General features: G+C 41.0%; 1 protein-coding gene across 1 annotated transcript in view; it reads left to right on the top strand.

Annotated features, from left to right (window-relative positions):
• Positions 1-12,279: 12,279 nt before the first annotated feature.
• LOC111156387 (hedgehog interacting protein) overlaps positions 12,280-15,811 on the top strand; it is a 90,008-nt gene continuing 86,476 nt past the window's right edge. Inside the window, exon 1 of the mRNA XM_022517234.1 lies at positions 12,280-12,929. Coding sequence (XP_022372942.1) covers positions 12,651-12,929 — 279 coding nt within the window. The 5' untranslated portion in view covers positions 12,280-12,650. The remainder of the gene's footprint in view (positions 12,930-15,811) is intronic.

The following is a 15,811-nucleotide window of genomic DNA, read 5'->3' as shown; positions in this document are numbered from 1 at the left end:
TGGTAAGAAATGATAGGCTCTTGGGGCACCTGGGTGGCTCAGTGGGTTAAAGCCTCTGCCTTCAGCTCAAGTCATGATCTCAGTGTCCTGGGATTGAGCCCCGCATAGGGCTCTCTGCTCAGCGGGGAGCCTGCTTCCTCTCTCTCTCTGCCTGCCTCTCTGCCTACTTGTGATCTCTGTCTGCCAAACAAATAAAAATAAAATCTTTTAAAAGAAATGATAGGATCTTGATAAATAATGGACCTAGGCAATACTCATCAATAGCTGTTAAAACCACTAGATGAAAGGTTATAGGGTTTTTTTTTTTAATGGCTGGATTAGTATAACACACTAAGCCACCAGAAATTTGTATATTATATGCCCCCTGAGATGATGAAATAGGAACCATCTATAGAGCATTCTCACAAAAATTCTAATCAAGCTTCTAGATCTAAATATGAGTTTATAGAAAATACAGTGATAGAGAAGGAGCTTTAAAGAAACCATGAGGATACAATCAGAAAAATCCACAATGTGGGAAATTCTATAGGATAATGACTTGATTCATTCAGCAAACAAATGGAAAGTAAAAACAAAAAGTTGGAAGAACCTCTAAACTAAATGAGACTCAATTAAGAAATATCAACCAAATGCAATGTGTGGTTCTTGCTTAGTTCCAGATTTGAGCCAATCTACTGTAAAAACAAGAAATTATGAGATAACCAAGAAAATATAAACATTTACTGGATATATAAATATATTATTAAGGAATTGCAATTATTTTATGATGATAAAGTTGTGCCCATGTTTTAAAACTATTTTCCTCTTACAAATGAATGCTGAAGTTTTTACTGATGAATGATATGACACCTGGAACTTGTTTCAAAATAATCCAGTGAAAGGACAAAATAAGAAGGGAATAGAGATAAAACAAGATTAGACAAATGTCGGTAATTGTTGAAACTGAGTGATAGGTACATTTTACTATGTTTAAATTTTCCTATAATAAAAATTAAGAATAAGAGAAATAAAAGAAGGAGAAGGTGAGAGGATAGAAAGAAGTGAATACTTTGGAGATGTTACAGGCAGGACATGACAGCCAATTATATCTGAAAGGGGGAGGACAGATGGCTTCTAAATTTCTGGCTTGGTGATTAGAAGTATGGAAGTACCGTTCATCAAGGCAGGAGGTATAAGTGAGGAGCAGATTTAGAAGGGACGTTGACAAGTTTGTTTTGGGGTATGCTAAGTTTGAAATACCAGGCAGATATCAAAGTATGAGTGTTCAATAGGAATACTAAGCGGAGAAGAAGGTCAAGAATATAAGTCTAGGGTATAAAAACATGTAAAGAGATGTAGAAAGGAAGTGAAGACTAAGGATTAGTATCCAGATAAATAGGAGAAAAAACAGTTGAGATTAGAGTTACTAAAATAAGGAAAGTCCAGCTTCAGGGAAAGGAATTGGTCAGTAGTGTCAATTAAAGAATTAAATGTAAGTTCCAGAAATTAATTCTTAGCTTTAGTAACTAAATAGCAATCCATGCAGATTCAAGATTACAAACTGAGCATAGGAATTAATTTCCCCTCATTCTTCAGATCCCATTAAAATCAGAATATATCAGTTTAAAAGGGAAGGGGTAAACAGAGCAGGGAGAAGGACATGAGGGAGTTTATCAATGGAGGATCTATTTCAACAGAGTTCTGTGAGGTGGAAAGTGAGAGAGGTGAAGCAGGCTAGGAAAAGACAGAGCCCAGAATAAATACAAAGAGTTTGCAGCCAAGGACAGAGGCATTCTGCCTTTCAGAGCTTAGGAGGGGTTATTGACTCAGGGACACCAGGGTGATGAGCAGCAGAGTACAACAGAGGGCTGAAAACAGGAGCATGTATTGAAAGTCTGCTTCTATTTCCCCATCCTTATATTCAGAATACAGAGCAGCCAGGTGTTACCCTCTAGGCCAAAAAAATAAAAGTAGAAGAAGGGTTTTTTGGGGGGGTATTTTCTAAATAAATTTAACACACTGTTTAGCATAAACAAAATAAGTAACTGTTACTGTTGGAGCATGAGGGAAAAACATTCTGAGAGTCAGGTTTCCCCAGGGTAATAGCAAAGCCAGGAAGAAGGTCTGACATGGGTCTGAAAACAAAAGGCTGTGAAGAAGGGGAAATGTAGTTAGGATCATTACCTAAATGAAGAGTGAAAATGGAAAAAGACTAAAATAAACTCTTGCCAACTACTTCATGAAGGTATAGATTATACGAAGCTATTGGTCTAAGGAGGCAGGAAGACATGAACATAGGCTGGCAATAAGAAACTGAAATGAATACCCCCACTGGCTTGGTTACTATTGTTTCCTGAATCCTTAAAGAAATCGAATTCATCATCAAAAACTTAGTCACCAAAAAAAAAAAAAAAAAAAAAAAAGATACTGTAGGATGCCTGCTTTGGCCAAGATGGAGTAACAGGGAGCAGATTCACCACACCATCTGAAACAACTAAACAGTTAATATTATAATGTTATAACCATGAAAACTAAAACACTGGACAAGAATTCAGGCACTGTATATCAGCTAAGTAAGTAGAGAATGTTGACCCCGAGAGAGGGAAATCAAGCAAGGTAAGCCCAAGACTGTCCCAGCATACAGTTCAGACAGATTTTCCAGGCTGCGGTGCAGGGAGGGGAATCCAAACAGAACCAGGCAGTAACCTTGAGTTGACAGAAGAGACACATGGAGTCTAGAGAGGCTGAGAGGTGGAGTTCAAAAAGCCAAGTCCCAGAGAGGAGACAGTTGCACAGAAAGAGAGCTATGGAGATCCACAGAGAACACCCCTCAAGTTTTCAGTTGAGTTTTTTTTTTGTTTTTTTTTTTTTTAAGATTTTATTTATTTATTTGACAGAGAGAGATCACAAGTAGACGGAGAGGCAGGCAGAGAGAGAGAAAGAGGAGGAAGCAGGCTTCTCGCTGAGCAGAGAGCCTGATGTGGGACTCGATCCCAGGACCCTGAGATCATGACCTGAGCCGAAGGCAGTGGCTTAACCCACTGAGCCACCCAGGCGCCCCTTTCAGTTGAGTTTTTAGTAGCATATGACTATGGACAACTTGCCTAAGAAAGGGACAGAACCACTTGAAAGGAGCAAATACACAGAACTCAGGTCCAAGAATAGTTCATGTTCCAAATAGCCACAGAGGAAAACCTCATAATGAAAGGAAAATCAGGAAGAGCATTTACAATGATATCACTTCAGTAGTGGAGAAAATTAGCCTTAGATTAAAGATAATTCTGATTTTACATAACAATGTTTAAAAGCAAGTTAAAAAAAAAATCAGACGATTGCCAAGTCATTTAACTGCACTTCACAGCAAAGCTCAGGAATATTTATAGGAATATTAAGCATCTAACAAGTTAAAAATCACAATGTTTGGAATTAAATAAAAAATTATCAGGCATACAAAGAAGTTGGGTAATATAAACTGTAATAAAGACAAAAATCAGTAAATAAACACAGTCCCAGAACTGGCATAGATAATAGAATTGTCAAACAAGGACATCAAAACAGTTACTATGACTATATTTCATATGTTCAAGAATGTAGAGGAAGGACTGAGTAGGTAAAATAAAAACTTGAAAGATTTTAAAAAGGCCCAAACTGAACTTTTGGAGATGAAAAATATAATGCTTGAAATAAAAAAATACCTGAGATAGGATAAACAGCAATTTAGACATTGTTGAATTAAAGACTCGCAAACTTAAATATATAGCATCTATCTAAAATAAGGTACAGAGAGAATAAAGACCATAAAATAAAATAAAGAGAGCTTCAGTAACCTGTAGAACACAACTGGCCTAATAGACATGAATTTAAGATCCTCGAAGGGGGGGTGGATATTGGAAGACATAATGGACAAAATTTTTTCCAAATTTGATGAGAACTATAGACCCACAAATCCAAGAATCTCAACAAATTCCAAACACAAGAACCATGAAGAAAACCTCACCAAGGTATGTTAAAATTAAAGGACTTAAATCCACTAAAAAGGGAAAATGTGACAAGGAACCAGAGGGGAAAAAAAGACAAAACACTAACAACAATAAAATGAAAAAATGAAATAAGAACGAGAACAAGTTCTTATTGGAAAAATATAATTAAGGCAATAGAGCAACATCTTTAAAGTATTGGCAGTGGGAGGTGGAACTGTCAACCTAAAATTCTATACCCAGCAAAAATATCTCTCAAAAACCAAGGCACAAGAAAGACTTTTGCAGACATCCCAAAAATAAAAATAAAATCACAATCAGGCCCTTATTACAAAAACTGTTAACACATGTTGTTTAGGCAGAAGGAAAATCATACCAGATACAAATCTGGATCTATGCTAAGGAATGAAGAACATCGGAAATGGTATGTGTATGGAAAAAAAAACTTTTATTCTTATTTTCAAATCTCCCTAATAAAATAGGCATCTGTCTAACAAAAAACTAATATATACCATGAATGATAACATATATAGAGTATCTGTACTAAGGCTGAGGGGAGGAAATTAATGTATACTGTTAAGGTTCTTATATTACACATAAAGTGGTATAATGTTAACTTGAGATAAACTATGTAAACTAAAGATATTCCAAACACTATAGTAAACACATACAAAAAATAAAAAGTTATAGCTACTCAGCCATTAACAGAGAGTAGAATAAAAATAATCTAAAAAAGGAGAAAAAGAATAACAAGCAAATAAAGAAAAGACAGAACAAATAAAAGAACAAATAGTAAGGTAAAGGACTTTAAACCAAACTGGATCAGTACTTACACCAAATGTAAAGGGCCTGAATACTTCAGTTAAAAGTCATAGCTTGTCATATTGGCAAAAATAAACAAAACCCAACTAACTATATGCTACCTACAATAAATGCACTTTAAATATAAAGACAGAAATAAATTAAAAATAGCATGGACAAAAATCTGTTAACACTAATCAAAAGGAAAAAAGAGTGGTTATATTAGTAACAAAATAGATATTAGAGCAAAGATCATTCCCAAGGGTGAAGAAGAACATTTCATAACGACAAAATAGACAATTTATCAGGAAGACATAACCATCTTTAATGTTTACACAGCCAATTAACAGAACTTGAAAATACATGAAACAAAGACTGATAGGACTGTAAAAAGAAACAGAAAAGTCCTTACCATAGTCAAAGATGTCATTATTTCTGTCTCTCAATAACTGATAGAACAAGTAGAAAGAAAACTAGTAAAGAGATGAAGACTGAACAACACTATCGACCAAATCAACCTGATCAACGCTTATGGAACACCCCACCCAAAATATACATTGTTTCAATTTCACACAGAATGTTTACCCAAATGGACCATTTCCTACCTATAAAAAGTATCAGAGTTTTTTTTTAAAGAATGAGTTCATTCACCTTATACTGTCTGGCTACAATGTAATTGAATTAGAATCAATGAGAGAAAGGCCTCAAAAATATCCCCAAGTATTTGAAAACTAAATATAAAACACTTCAAATAAACCTCTGAATCAAATAAGTCAAAGGAAAAATTAGAAAGTATTTTGAATTGATTGAAACTGAAAATATAGCATTTCAAAATTTGTAGAATGTGGCTAAAGCAGTAAAAAAGGGAAAATGTATAGTGCTAAGTGCCTACATTAGAGAAAGAGAAAGGTCCCAAATTAATGACCTCAGCTTCCATCTTAAGCAACTAGCAAAATCAGAACAAATGAAACCCAAAGTAAGCAAAACAGAGTAAACAATAAAGATCAAAGGGGAAGTCAGATAAATAAAAAACAAAAAACAAAAGAGAAAATCAATGAACCCAAAATCTGGTTCTTTGAGAAAACCAATAACATTGATAAACTTTGAGCCACATGGATCAAGAAGCAAGGCAGAAGACACAAATTATCAATGTCAGAAATGAGAGAGATGACATTACTACAGATTCTATAGAATAAAAGGGTAACAATGCAATGCAGTTGACCCTTGAACAACATGGGTTGAAACTGTGCAGGTCCACTTATATGCAGATTTTCTTCAATAAAAGCAGTACAGTGTTATCTGTTCTCTTGTTCATGATCTTCTCCATAACATTTTCTTTTCTCTAGTACAGCATATAATACATATAACATACAAAATATGTGCTAATTGAATGTTTATGTTTTAGGTCAGGTTTCCAGTCAATAATAGGCTGTATCAGTAGCTAAGTTTGGGGGGAGTGAGAAGTGACACACTGCTATTCGACTGCATGTGAGGACAGGAAGCAAAAGGATAGCAGAAGGAACTTGCTCCTTCTTTTTATCTTGCTGTTCTTGTCTGCATCACCCTAGCAATGACTCCTTACCTTCTGTTATGCATTAAATAGTGCCCCCCAAAAGAAATTAAAGTCCAATTGGGGAGGGTATGTGCTATGGTGAGTGCTGTGAAGTGTGTAAACCTGGCGATTCACAGACCTATGTCCCTGGGGCAAATAATACAGTATACTTTTATGAAAAAATTTAAAAATTAAAAAAAAAAAAAGAAATTAAAGTCCTAATCCTCGGTATCTATGAATGTGACCTTATTTGAAAATGAAGTCTTTGCAGATGATCAAGATGAGGTGGACCTTAATCCAAGAATTGGTGTCTTTATATAAAGGGGAAATATGGACACATAGACAGATATGGACATAGGGGTATGATATGAAGACATAAAGGGAAGTCCATCTACAAACCAAGGAAAGGAACTCCTGAGACTACCAGAACTAGGAGACGAACAGAAAAGATCCTCCCTCATACCCCTCAGAAGGAACCAACCCTGCTGACACTTTGATTTCAGACTCATAGCCTCCGGAGCTATGAGGGAGTACATTTCTGTTGTTTTAAACCGCCTTGTTTATGGTACTTTGTAATGGCAGCCTTAGAAAACAAATACATCCTATCAGTGGCACATGGTTCCGGTCTCCAGCTTTCTTCTAGCATTCCCATAATCAACTTCATTTCCTCATGCTGGAGAGTGCCCACCCTAAGCTGGGCTGCACCCCTCTCTGAGGTGCCTCGAGGCTCTCAGTCAGCTTCTAGTTCTGATAACACCAATTCCTCTTCTGTTCCTCAGTCCCAACGGATGGGAGCAGCTCCCTGCCGTTACTGCTTTCCTTGTGTTCCCTTTTTGCTTTTTTCAGTTTCCTGACACACATTTAACCAATGCTTTATATTTAATTCACTCTGTGGGTATAGGAAATAACTGGTAGTTTCTTTACTTTTCGCAAGAACCCCCAGTGATAATCATTCATTCAGAGTGAAAGCCAAAATCTGAAACAGAGCTTACAAAATCCTATGCAATCTGTGCCCTGCCCCTGGCTACTTCTCTGCCAGCGTTTCTCATCATTTCCTCTGTCACCCACTCTGTTCCAGCCACACTGGTCTCTTTGCTAATCCTAAGACATACCAAGCATGCTTGCTTCATGGCCTCTGATTTACTGTTCCCTATGCTTGTAGACAACTGCATGCATGCGGCTTACTACTTCAAGTCTCTGCCCATACCTCTGGAGACATCTTTGCTCACAATGTATACAAAAGTATTATTTCTCACAACTCCTGCCTTCTCTTGCCCCATAATCCTTTCCTTCATAGCAGGCATCACCTCCTGGCATACTTTGTATCCGTTTGTTATTTACAGCCTCCTCCAGAAGCATGCAAGCTCCATGAGAGGATCATTGTTCACTACTGTGTCCCCAGTGCCCAGAGCAGGGTCTGGCACATAAGTGCCAACTTTTGAAAGGAAGACTGAATAACTGTAGCAAAACCCTTACCAGCAGCCCTACCCTTGAACTATAAAGAGTCTTCATTTTAAAGATGTGTGATTCTTCTTTGGCTTTGTTGGCTGCCTTTCCTCAGTGGAGCCACACTTTGTAGCAGCATCTCCAGAAATTCTTTCACCATGGGCACCTTAAGTTGTGTGTTCCCTTCTGTTTAACAATTGAAACTTTTTTATAATGCAAATATTTTCTCCATTTTAAACTTTAAAAGTATTAAGTCAAGCAAGACTGGGCTGTCAGCAGAATTTATGGACAGACTGGTCATTGCGTGGTGAGGCTGGTGTAGGGCACGGTATGCGTAGAATGGTGAGTATGAAATTAAGAGTCTTTGCTGGGAGAGCCAAACAAGAAGGAAATGTAATTCCTGCCCTCGTAGAGCTTAAAACCTCATGGATATTTAACTCCGATGAATGAAAGACAGTTACCAACAATGCACAAATGAAAACAAAAACATCACACCTAAGTGCTGGTTAGGTAAGATGCAATGGCCATTATCATGTCCATTCAAACTACAATAAGCCCTGGAAGTTGAGTAAAAACCAAGGATTTAAAGAGAGAGACAAAGATCAATGAGGATTAGGTATTTGCAAAAGGACAGGATAAATACATGAATATAACTTCATTAGTTACCTAGTTTATAAACTACACTATTATTTAACCTCTCTCCTTATTTACCTCTTTATTCTGTGCCTTCCCTTAAATGTCTCATATTCTAGTCTGAATTCAAATGCTTCTCTACTTTAAACGTTATGGAGTTACAACATAAACTCGTTCCAACTGAGCTCAGGTCTCAACTGAAATGTCATTTTCACAGACAGACTTTTTCCAGTCACTTAATCTGAAATAAGTGTGCCTTGTTATTCTCTGTCTTGGCATGTGTTTCACAGTCCTTAGCACAATTTATAAAATCATAAGTTATTCTGTGACCTTATCATTTGTCCTCCTTGCTAGATAATAAACTACCTAGAAGCAGAAGTATTATTTGTCATTACTGTATACATACTGCTCACCACAGTGCCTAGCACTTAATATATATTTGTTGAAATATAACAGTATATATTTCTGTGACGAGACCAGAAATTCATATATAAAACTGACTCCAATACCCAAAATAGTTTTAATTTCAACATTTACTAAGTTTAAGTTGTGCTAATTTCTGATACATAAAAATGTGTATCCACATAACTATATATAGATATAAATACATACAAACATATTTTATATCCATAGCAAATATACATGCATATATAAATATGCACAAACATAATTCACATCCATAGTAATATTTTGAGCTTTATCTATGAAACTAATTTCAATTTGGTTCAAAAATTTCATCTTTTACAACAAACCTAATCTGTTCATGAGAATCTTCATTCCATCTGGGGTAAGGAATCCTAGGTAGAACTGGGATATGGTATGGGGATGGTCAGAATTGCCCCTCGCCCATACAGGGTGCATTGGTACAACTTAGGAAAGGAGCCACATCGTCTGAGTAGACACAACCACGGACCCAAAAACCTGGCTTGGTGAGTGGAGCCTGGCAGGACTTCAGCTCTCATTGGCTGTCCCAGCCAGGTGCCCTGGTACAAGGCACAACCTGCTTGTAGGTGGCCATCCTGGAGGGGGCTGCTCAGTGGTGATGCAAGCAGAAAGGGATGATCAGGCCACCCTTGTACAGCTTTACTCTTTGCTCAAAAACACTGATTAAATTTGTCTGGCTGAGTTTGGTCAGATAGGGGGTCTCTTCTTCTTGGAACCACTTCTCTGAAGAGAGAGATCTCCTTGAGGGAAGATCATTTCCATGTTCAAGTGTGTACATGATGTGCCACGATCAAGTGGACTCTCAAGGCTTAATCTTAAATAAAGCAATGCTGATTCTTGAGTCCTAAAAATTATGCTGTCAAGCTGGCTCTAGGTGAGCTGTGCAATTTCCCTCTGGAAAAAAAAAAGAAGAAGAAGAAGAATCAGAAGTTAGTTCCCTTTTATAGCACTGCTTAGTGACTTTTTGGAAATTATATCAGTGGCACTGAGAATAAACTCTGCTATTTCATCAGTGATCTGATTTATTGACTGTTATGACTAACAACATACGGGATCAATTCTAGCTCCCATGTATCAAGAAAGAACATGTTTATCTCATTTCAGTAATCTTTTATAAATCTATTTCTTAAAACATAGGGTCACAGATTTTAAGAGCCACATTATTTTTTAAAACTAAAATTAACTTTTCAATGTCCTTGTCTCGGAGTACAAACCATAAGGAAGGAAGGCCTGTTCCAAAACTACTAAGATGAATTCATCATTTGGAGTGGGAGCTCAAACCACCGAAATATAATTTTTTTTAACGATTTTTATTTTGGAAATTGAAAATAAAACTGGTTATTTGTGAATAAAGGATTGGATAGTGGAAAACAGCGTAGATGGGATCCCTGAGTCCTGGTTGTAGGGCTACTTAATTACTTGAGATTGTGCAAGTGACTTCATCTGGATGGAATCTGTCTTCTCCTGTTTATTAAATGAGAGTTTAAAGTCTTAAGTCCTTATAGCTCTATGATTTATTTTATATTAAAAGTCCTCAATGCAGGAAGAACGTCAGATAAAGCAGTCTGTGGGATCAGAAGTAGCATCTGCGATCACACACATTAAAAAGTCATGCGTATACAACAGCCCCTGAGAGAAATGGTAAGCATGCCATCCCGGACCTACACTGAGCTCAATACTGGACCAAATATCGCAGCAGATTTTTTTCAGTTATTCTAATCGGTCACCTCTTTGGGGAAAATCCTCACTCCACTAGTAAATTAGGGTCCAGAAATCGAAAGGGGCAAAGAGAAGACTTATCTAGCCACTGCGGCCACTTTAATAACAGTAATTCGTTTAATCCGCTGTCCACCTCCACCAACTTTCACGTTAGCTTGGAGAAGTTTATGTCCGAGAAGTGAAGCAAATCCAAATATGGGGAACATTCTTCCATGGCCAAAATGGGAAATCTGCCTTATCTCCTCTTCAAAATCCTAACAGAAAATCTGCTCCCCTGTTAAAAATACTCAAACGGGCAGAAAGCACGTTCTGTGTGCAGTCCCTTACAGGCTCCTTCTCACGCCAACTTGCGGGGATCCCGTAAATGTCAAGTCACCACTCTTAACGTACAGATCTTTTTAGAAACATTTTTACACAGACTTTGTCTACCTGGGGGAAAGGTTAATATCTAGGTACACGGGATACAGTGGGCATCCCGCTTCTGCACGCCCGAAACCCTGCTACTAATTCTTCCTCCAGAACTAACGCTCTGTATTTACACCCCCGGGGAAATCTCCCCAGGATCCTCCCCCACCCCCTTGAAAATGAACGCTGATTTCTCGGCCAGTTTCCTTCACCTGGCGGGGAGGAACCTGCGCTCCTGCGTCCCGGGGAGGTGCGGGCCGGGCCCAGATGATTTCCAGGGCACAGGTGGGTCCCTAGAAAGGGGAGTCCGGGGCCCGCCCGCCAGGCTGGGGGACCCGACACCCCACCTCATGCACGCACACGCGCTTGTGCCACTTCGGGAGCGCGCAGCACCTTCAGCAAGGACGGGTACTTCTCCAATAGTCTTCAAACCGTCTTAACCTACTCAGCGGCTCTCAGCGTTTGAGTTGTCCCCCCGCCTCTAAATCAGACCCCAGGGATGAGCTTTACCGACTCGAGTTTCACGTTGGAAATCACCGGGGAGCAGGGGAATCCGTGCGGCGGGGAGACGGGAAAGGGACCGAAAAACTACCTACCGCCAACTCCAGCCCACTCCGTGCATCCTCCCCCGCCCGGGGCGAGGGGCGGGCCGAGGGTTGGGGGGGTGAGGCCTGGAAGGGGCCCCTCCCTTCTCACCCCCCGCGGCCCACTTTTACTCACTTGCTCTCCGAGCCTGGGCTTGGCCTCCTTTACCCAGGGGTAGTGCGGAGGGGCTGAGGGGAGGAGAGAGGAGCCAGCGAGCGATCTCAGTCTCTCCGGGCCCGCGGGCCAAAGGACCAGAGCCATGGATGCCCCCAGCCGGGTACCTCGGCAAGGCGGGCGCGCTCGGTCCCGCGCCCTCGAGGCTGGCTCCGAGGGCTCCACCGGGCCCTCCCCCTCCGTCCGCCGCCTTGGGCTGCGGCCCCTCCCCGCCGCAGCCGCAAGGCCGTCGGGCCCGGGAGACGCGCTCTCGCTGGGGCCGCCCCCTCCCCTCCCCACTCCCCCGCCCCCGGCCCGGCTCGGGCGGGGGCGCGCAAGGAGCGGTGACGTCAAGGGGCGCGCGGTGGCAGCACCTCCCCGCGCGCTAGTTAAAAAGAAGAAGAAAAGAGGGAGCGAAACATGAGAGGCTGTGTGAGAAGCTGCAGGCGCCGGCACAGGAGACCTCAGCATCATCTAGAGCCCAGCGCTGGCCCTGCCCGCGCCTGCCCCGCCGCTGCCGCCGCCGCCGCCGCCGCCGTTTCTGTTCCTGCTACTGTCTCACCTAAACAACTCCCGTTACACGGACAAGTGAACCTCTGTGGCCGTCTTCTCTTCCTCTTCTTCTTCCTCCTTTTCCAACTCCTCCTCCCACTTCCCAGCCGCAGCAGGAAGCCCCTAACCCAACTGACACTCGCGCAACTGCAAACGGTGTCATCCGGACAACTTTATCTCGCTCCTCGGACTCCCCTAAGGCATTGGACCCATCGCCTTATCTTTTTATTTTTTGCAAAGTTGCATCGCTCCACATATTTTCGCCCCCGCCACCGCTCTCTGCCTCTCGAGTGTCCCCCGCAGCCTCCTCCTGGAGCTGCGCCCTAGTGCCCCTGCTGGGCAGTGGCGTTCCCCCCCCCACCCCCCATCCTCCTGCGCCGAGCCCCTGCCGCTCGGGGCAGACGATGCTGAAGATGCTCTCCTTTAAGCTGCTGCTTCTGGCCGTGGCTCTGGGCTTCTTTGAAGGAGATGCTAAGTTTGGGGAAAGAAGTGAAGGGAGCGGAGCGAGGAGGAGAAGGTGCCTAAATGGGAACCCCCCGAAGCGCCTGAAAAGGAGAGATAGGCGGATGATGTCCCAGCTGGAGCTGCTGAGTGGGGGAGAGATGCTGTGCGGTGGCTTCTACCCTCGTCTGTCCTGCTGCCTGCGGAGTGACAGCCCAGGGTTGGGGCGCCTGGATAACAAGGTAAGCACGCACCCTCCTCACAGATGCGAGACTGACGTCCTGGCTAGGTGGGGGTTCCCCGCGGCTCCAGAAATGCTGGTGGCTGTGAGGAGGGTTCTTTCCGGTAACTTTTCTGAAGTGCTAGTGTGATTTGGTCGTGCGTTTCTCTGGGGTGCGCAGATAGCTCTCCCGCCCCCAAGAGTCTGCGGTGGGATGCTGTGCAAAACTGCCGGTCTCAGAAAAGAGAAGCTTCTGTGGTACCCGCATTCTGGGCTGGGTAAATATTTTAAAAGAATCGCGATTAGCAGTGTGTTTTGGATCGAATCGGGCATTGGCTGCGGTGAAACTGTAAATTAAGGTGGTTGTGGTTTCCGGTTTATTTTTCTAGGGTAACAAGATTTGTGCAGTTTTCTCCACGTGCTCGGTTAGGGAGAGGATTGAATCGTAAAGGATGTTGAAGCATGGTTGGTTTATGAGCCCCAACCCCGTCAGAGGGGGTTGTCTTGCATTACAATAGTTAAGCTGCGAAAAGGAACTCCTGGTACTCCCGTTGAGAACCCGAAAGACTGGCGAAAGATTTTGCTGGGGCATATTTGTCTCAGAAAACTGAGACTATTCTCTCCGCCTCGGTTTGTAATGTTTTGAAACATTGTAAATTCGGGCTTTGCATGGCAGTGAGTTGTCTAGGAACATCTTCTCTAGAAATTGGTTTTAGGAGTAATGGCATTTACACTTTCCTTGTGTTCTTAAGTCTAAACAAATATGGAAGAGTGTTGGTTGAGTGTAAAGGCAAGCTTATTTTTGAGTTTGCAACATCTTTCTTGTCATGGGATGCAGCAACGTGTGCTCTCTACTGTACTGCAAGGCAGGCGGGGGATCATGTCATTAACAATCCCTGCACGTGAAATAAACAATCAGGTGTCTTTGCTCCCCCTCCCTTTCTCCATTTTAGGTTTAATTAAGAATTCCTCTGTTACAACACTGCAGTTGTCAAGGTCTGAGAGACTCTTGGAAAACTTGTGCTTCAGTCTTGCTGGCCCAGGCATTAAAAAAAAAAAAATACCCAGGCTGAATCTAATTTTTATGCTCAGTTCACGGTAGATTTCACTCTATTCTCATGTAAACAGCTCCTACGAATCAACATATGTGTCTGGGTGGTATCTCTCACTTTGTTTTGTAACAAAAAGCCATATTGCATCATTTAATTTGCTCAAGTCATGCAAATAGGAAAAAATCAATAGGACAAAAAGGGGTCGACTTATCCTCCTCCCCACTAAACTGTTGCCCACACACAGAGTCCTGTTGCTTATGGCAAAAGAATAACAACAACACCATTGTGTTTGTTAGTTGGTTCACTAATGGGTGAAACTAGAGAACATCATTCTCTTTCAGTCCCCAGCTCTGTCCAAATGTTCATGCCTTTTGAGGGAGCATTTGTCCAACTCCCTCTATTCCCAGATGAGTGAGAACTGTCTTGCTGCAGGTTTTCAGCTGCAACTCTCTCTTTATTCTTACCATATGCAGCAGTAGTCTGAGATTCAGGGAACAGATATTCCAGCATTTTATTCAAAACAATGTCATTAAGCTCCTGTATGGTAATTGAATTAAATTTTTAAAAAAAAGCTACATTCACATTATCTGCAGGATTTTACCAGGAGACCAGAAGAACCAGGAAATTCATAGAAGGGCTTAGAAATATTTGCCATTAAGTCTCCCTGTGTGTAATGTGCACTATGAATATCCCAGTGATCTGCAGACCCCTGCAATACTGAACTCATCCAGGAGCATGAGAAATGAAAACTTTGTTAACTAAATAGAGTGGGGAGTTGGAGGAGTGGGGGGAGGAACTGAGGGGAGTCATAACCCTTAAGAGGTGTTATATAAATTTTTTTTAAGAAATCATTCTTTAGGAAGAAATCTGCCATGTTAGCTATCCACATTCCTTTCCGTTTTACGTGCTTCCAATCTCCAACAAACCCCTACTCATTTGGAAAATGTGTCTGAATTAAATTTGGTACACTAGACTTTGCTGGTTCCATTACAAGGGCTTTATAAACCAACAATACTCAAATTGTTCAAAACAGAGTAGTGATATAGCTGTGCATGTGCATTCTTGACCTATGTTAGTTCTCAAGTTTTAACAGTTTTTAAAACATGTTATTTTATAATAAACTTCAGTGTTTCCCTGTTTTCCCCTAAGCCTTTCTGGCTTATAATATATGTTAGGGTCTTATTTCATAATGTGTGTACAGGAGAGATGATGGCTATTTGAACGGACCCATTTTTGTTTATGAAAAAAAAAAAGAAAAAATCCCAAGAAGGATTTGTGCAACTTTTCAAGAAACTGCAAGCATAGCTTCCTCCTACAGGAAGAAAGTTCATAGATAGTAGCAAACAAGGTAGGAATATTAAGCATGCTCATCTGTGCAATTAAATCAAATTTACAAACTAACACATTTTCTTTAATGTAATGAACTAAGATTGAGTTCAGTCCTTTGGCCATGGTATTATGCTTTCATATTCTAATTTTTTAGTACAGTTTAGTAATCTCGTGTATTGTAACGAGATTATTAACTACCATTATAAATAAATACTGCCAAAATTTAGGAAGTTACATTGTCTTGGCAATATTTTTTTGCAGCTCCTAAATACAACATGCTAAAAGGATCTAATTCCCATTAGCCAGATTGAATCCGCAGCCAACTGAAATACCCCCATTTCTAAAACTTAACTTGGAGCCACAGAGGCTTAGATGCTCTCTCTACCTTGGGTGGTTTCACAGCCAAAGCTGTCAAGGAATGGGTGAAAAGTAATTGTTTTCAAGTGTGCCCTTTTACAATCATTTGTTTGCTCTGGCTCTTTCAGGGACAAAGGCTATTGTTGAACACATCCAACTAAACAAA

This window comes from Enhydra lutris, unplaced genomic scaffold (assembly GCF_002288905.1).
Source record: "Enhydra lutris kenyoni isolate GAN:26980312 unplaced genomic scaffold, ASM228890v2 scaffoldscaffold3, whole genome shotgun sequence".
NCBI classification, from domain to species: Eukaryota; Metazoa; Chordata; class Mammalia; order Carnivora; family Mustelidae; genus Enhydra; species Enhydra lutris.
The sequence above is the reverse complement of the archived record's forward strand: the minus strand, read 5'-3'. Positions and strand labels throughout refer to the sequence as shown.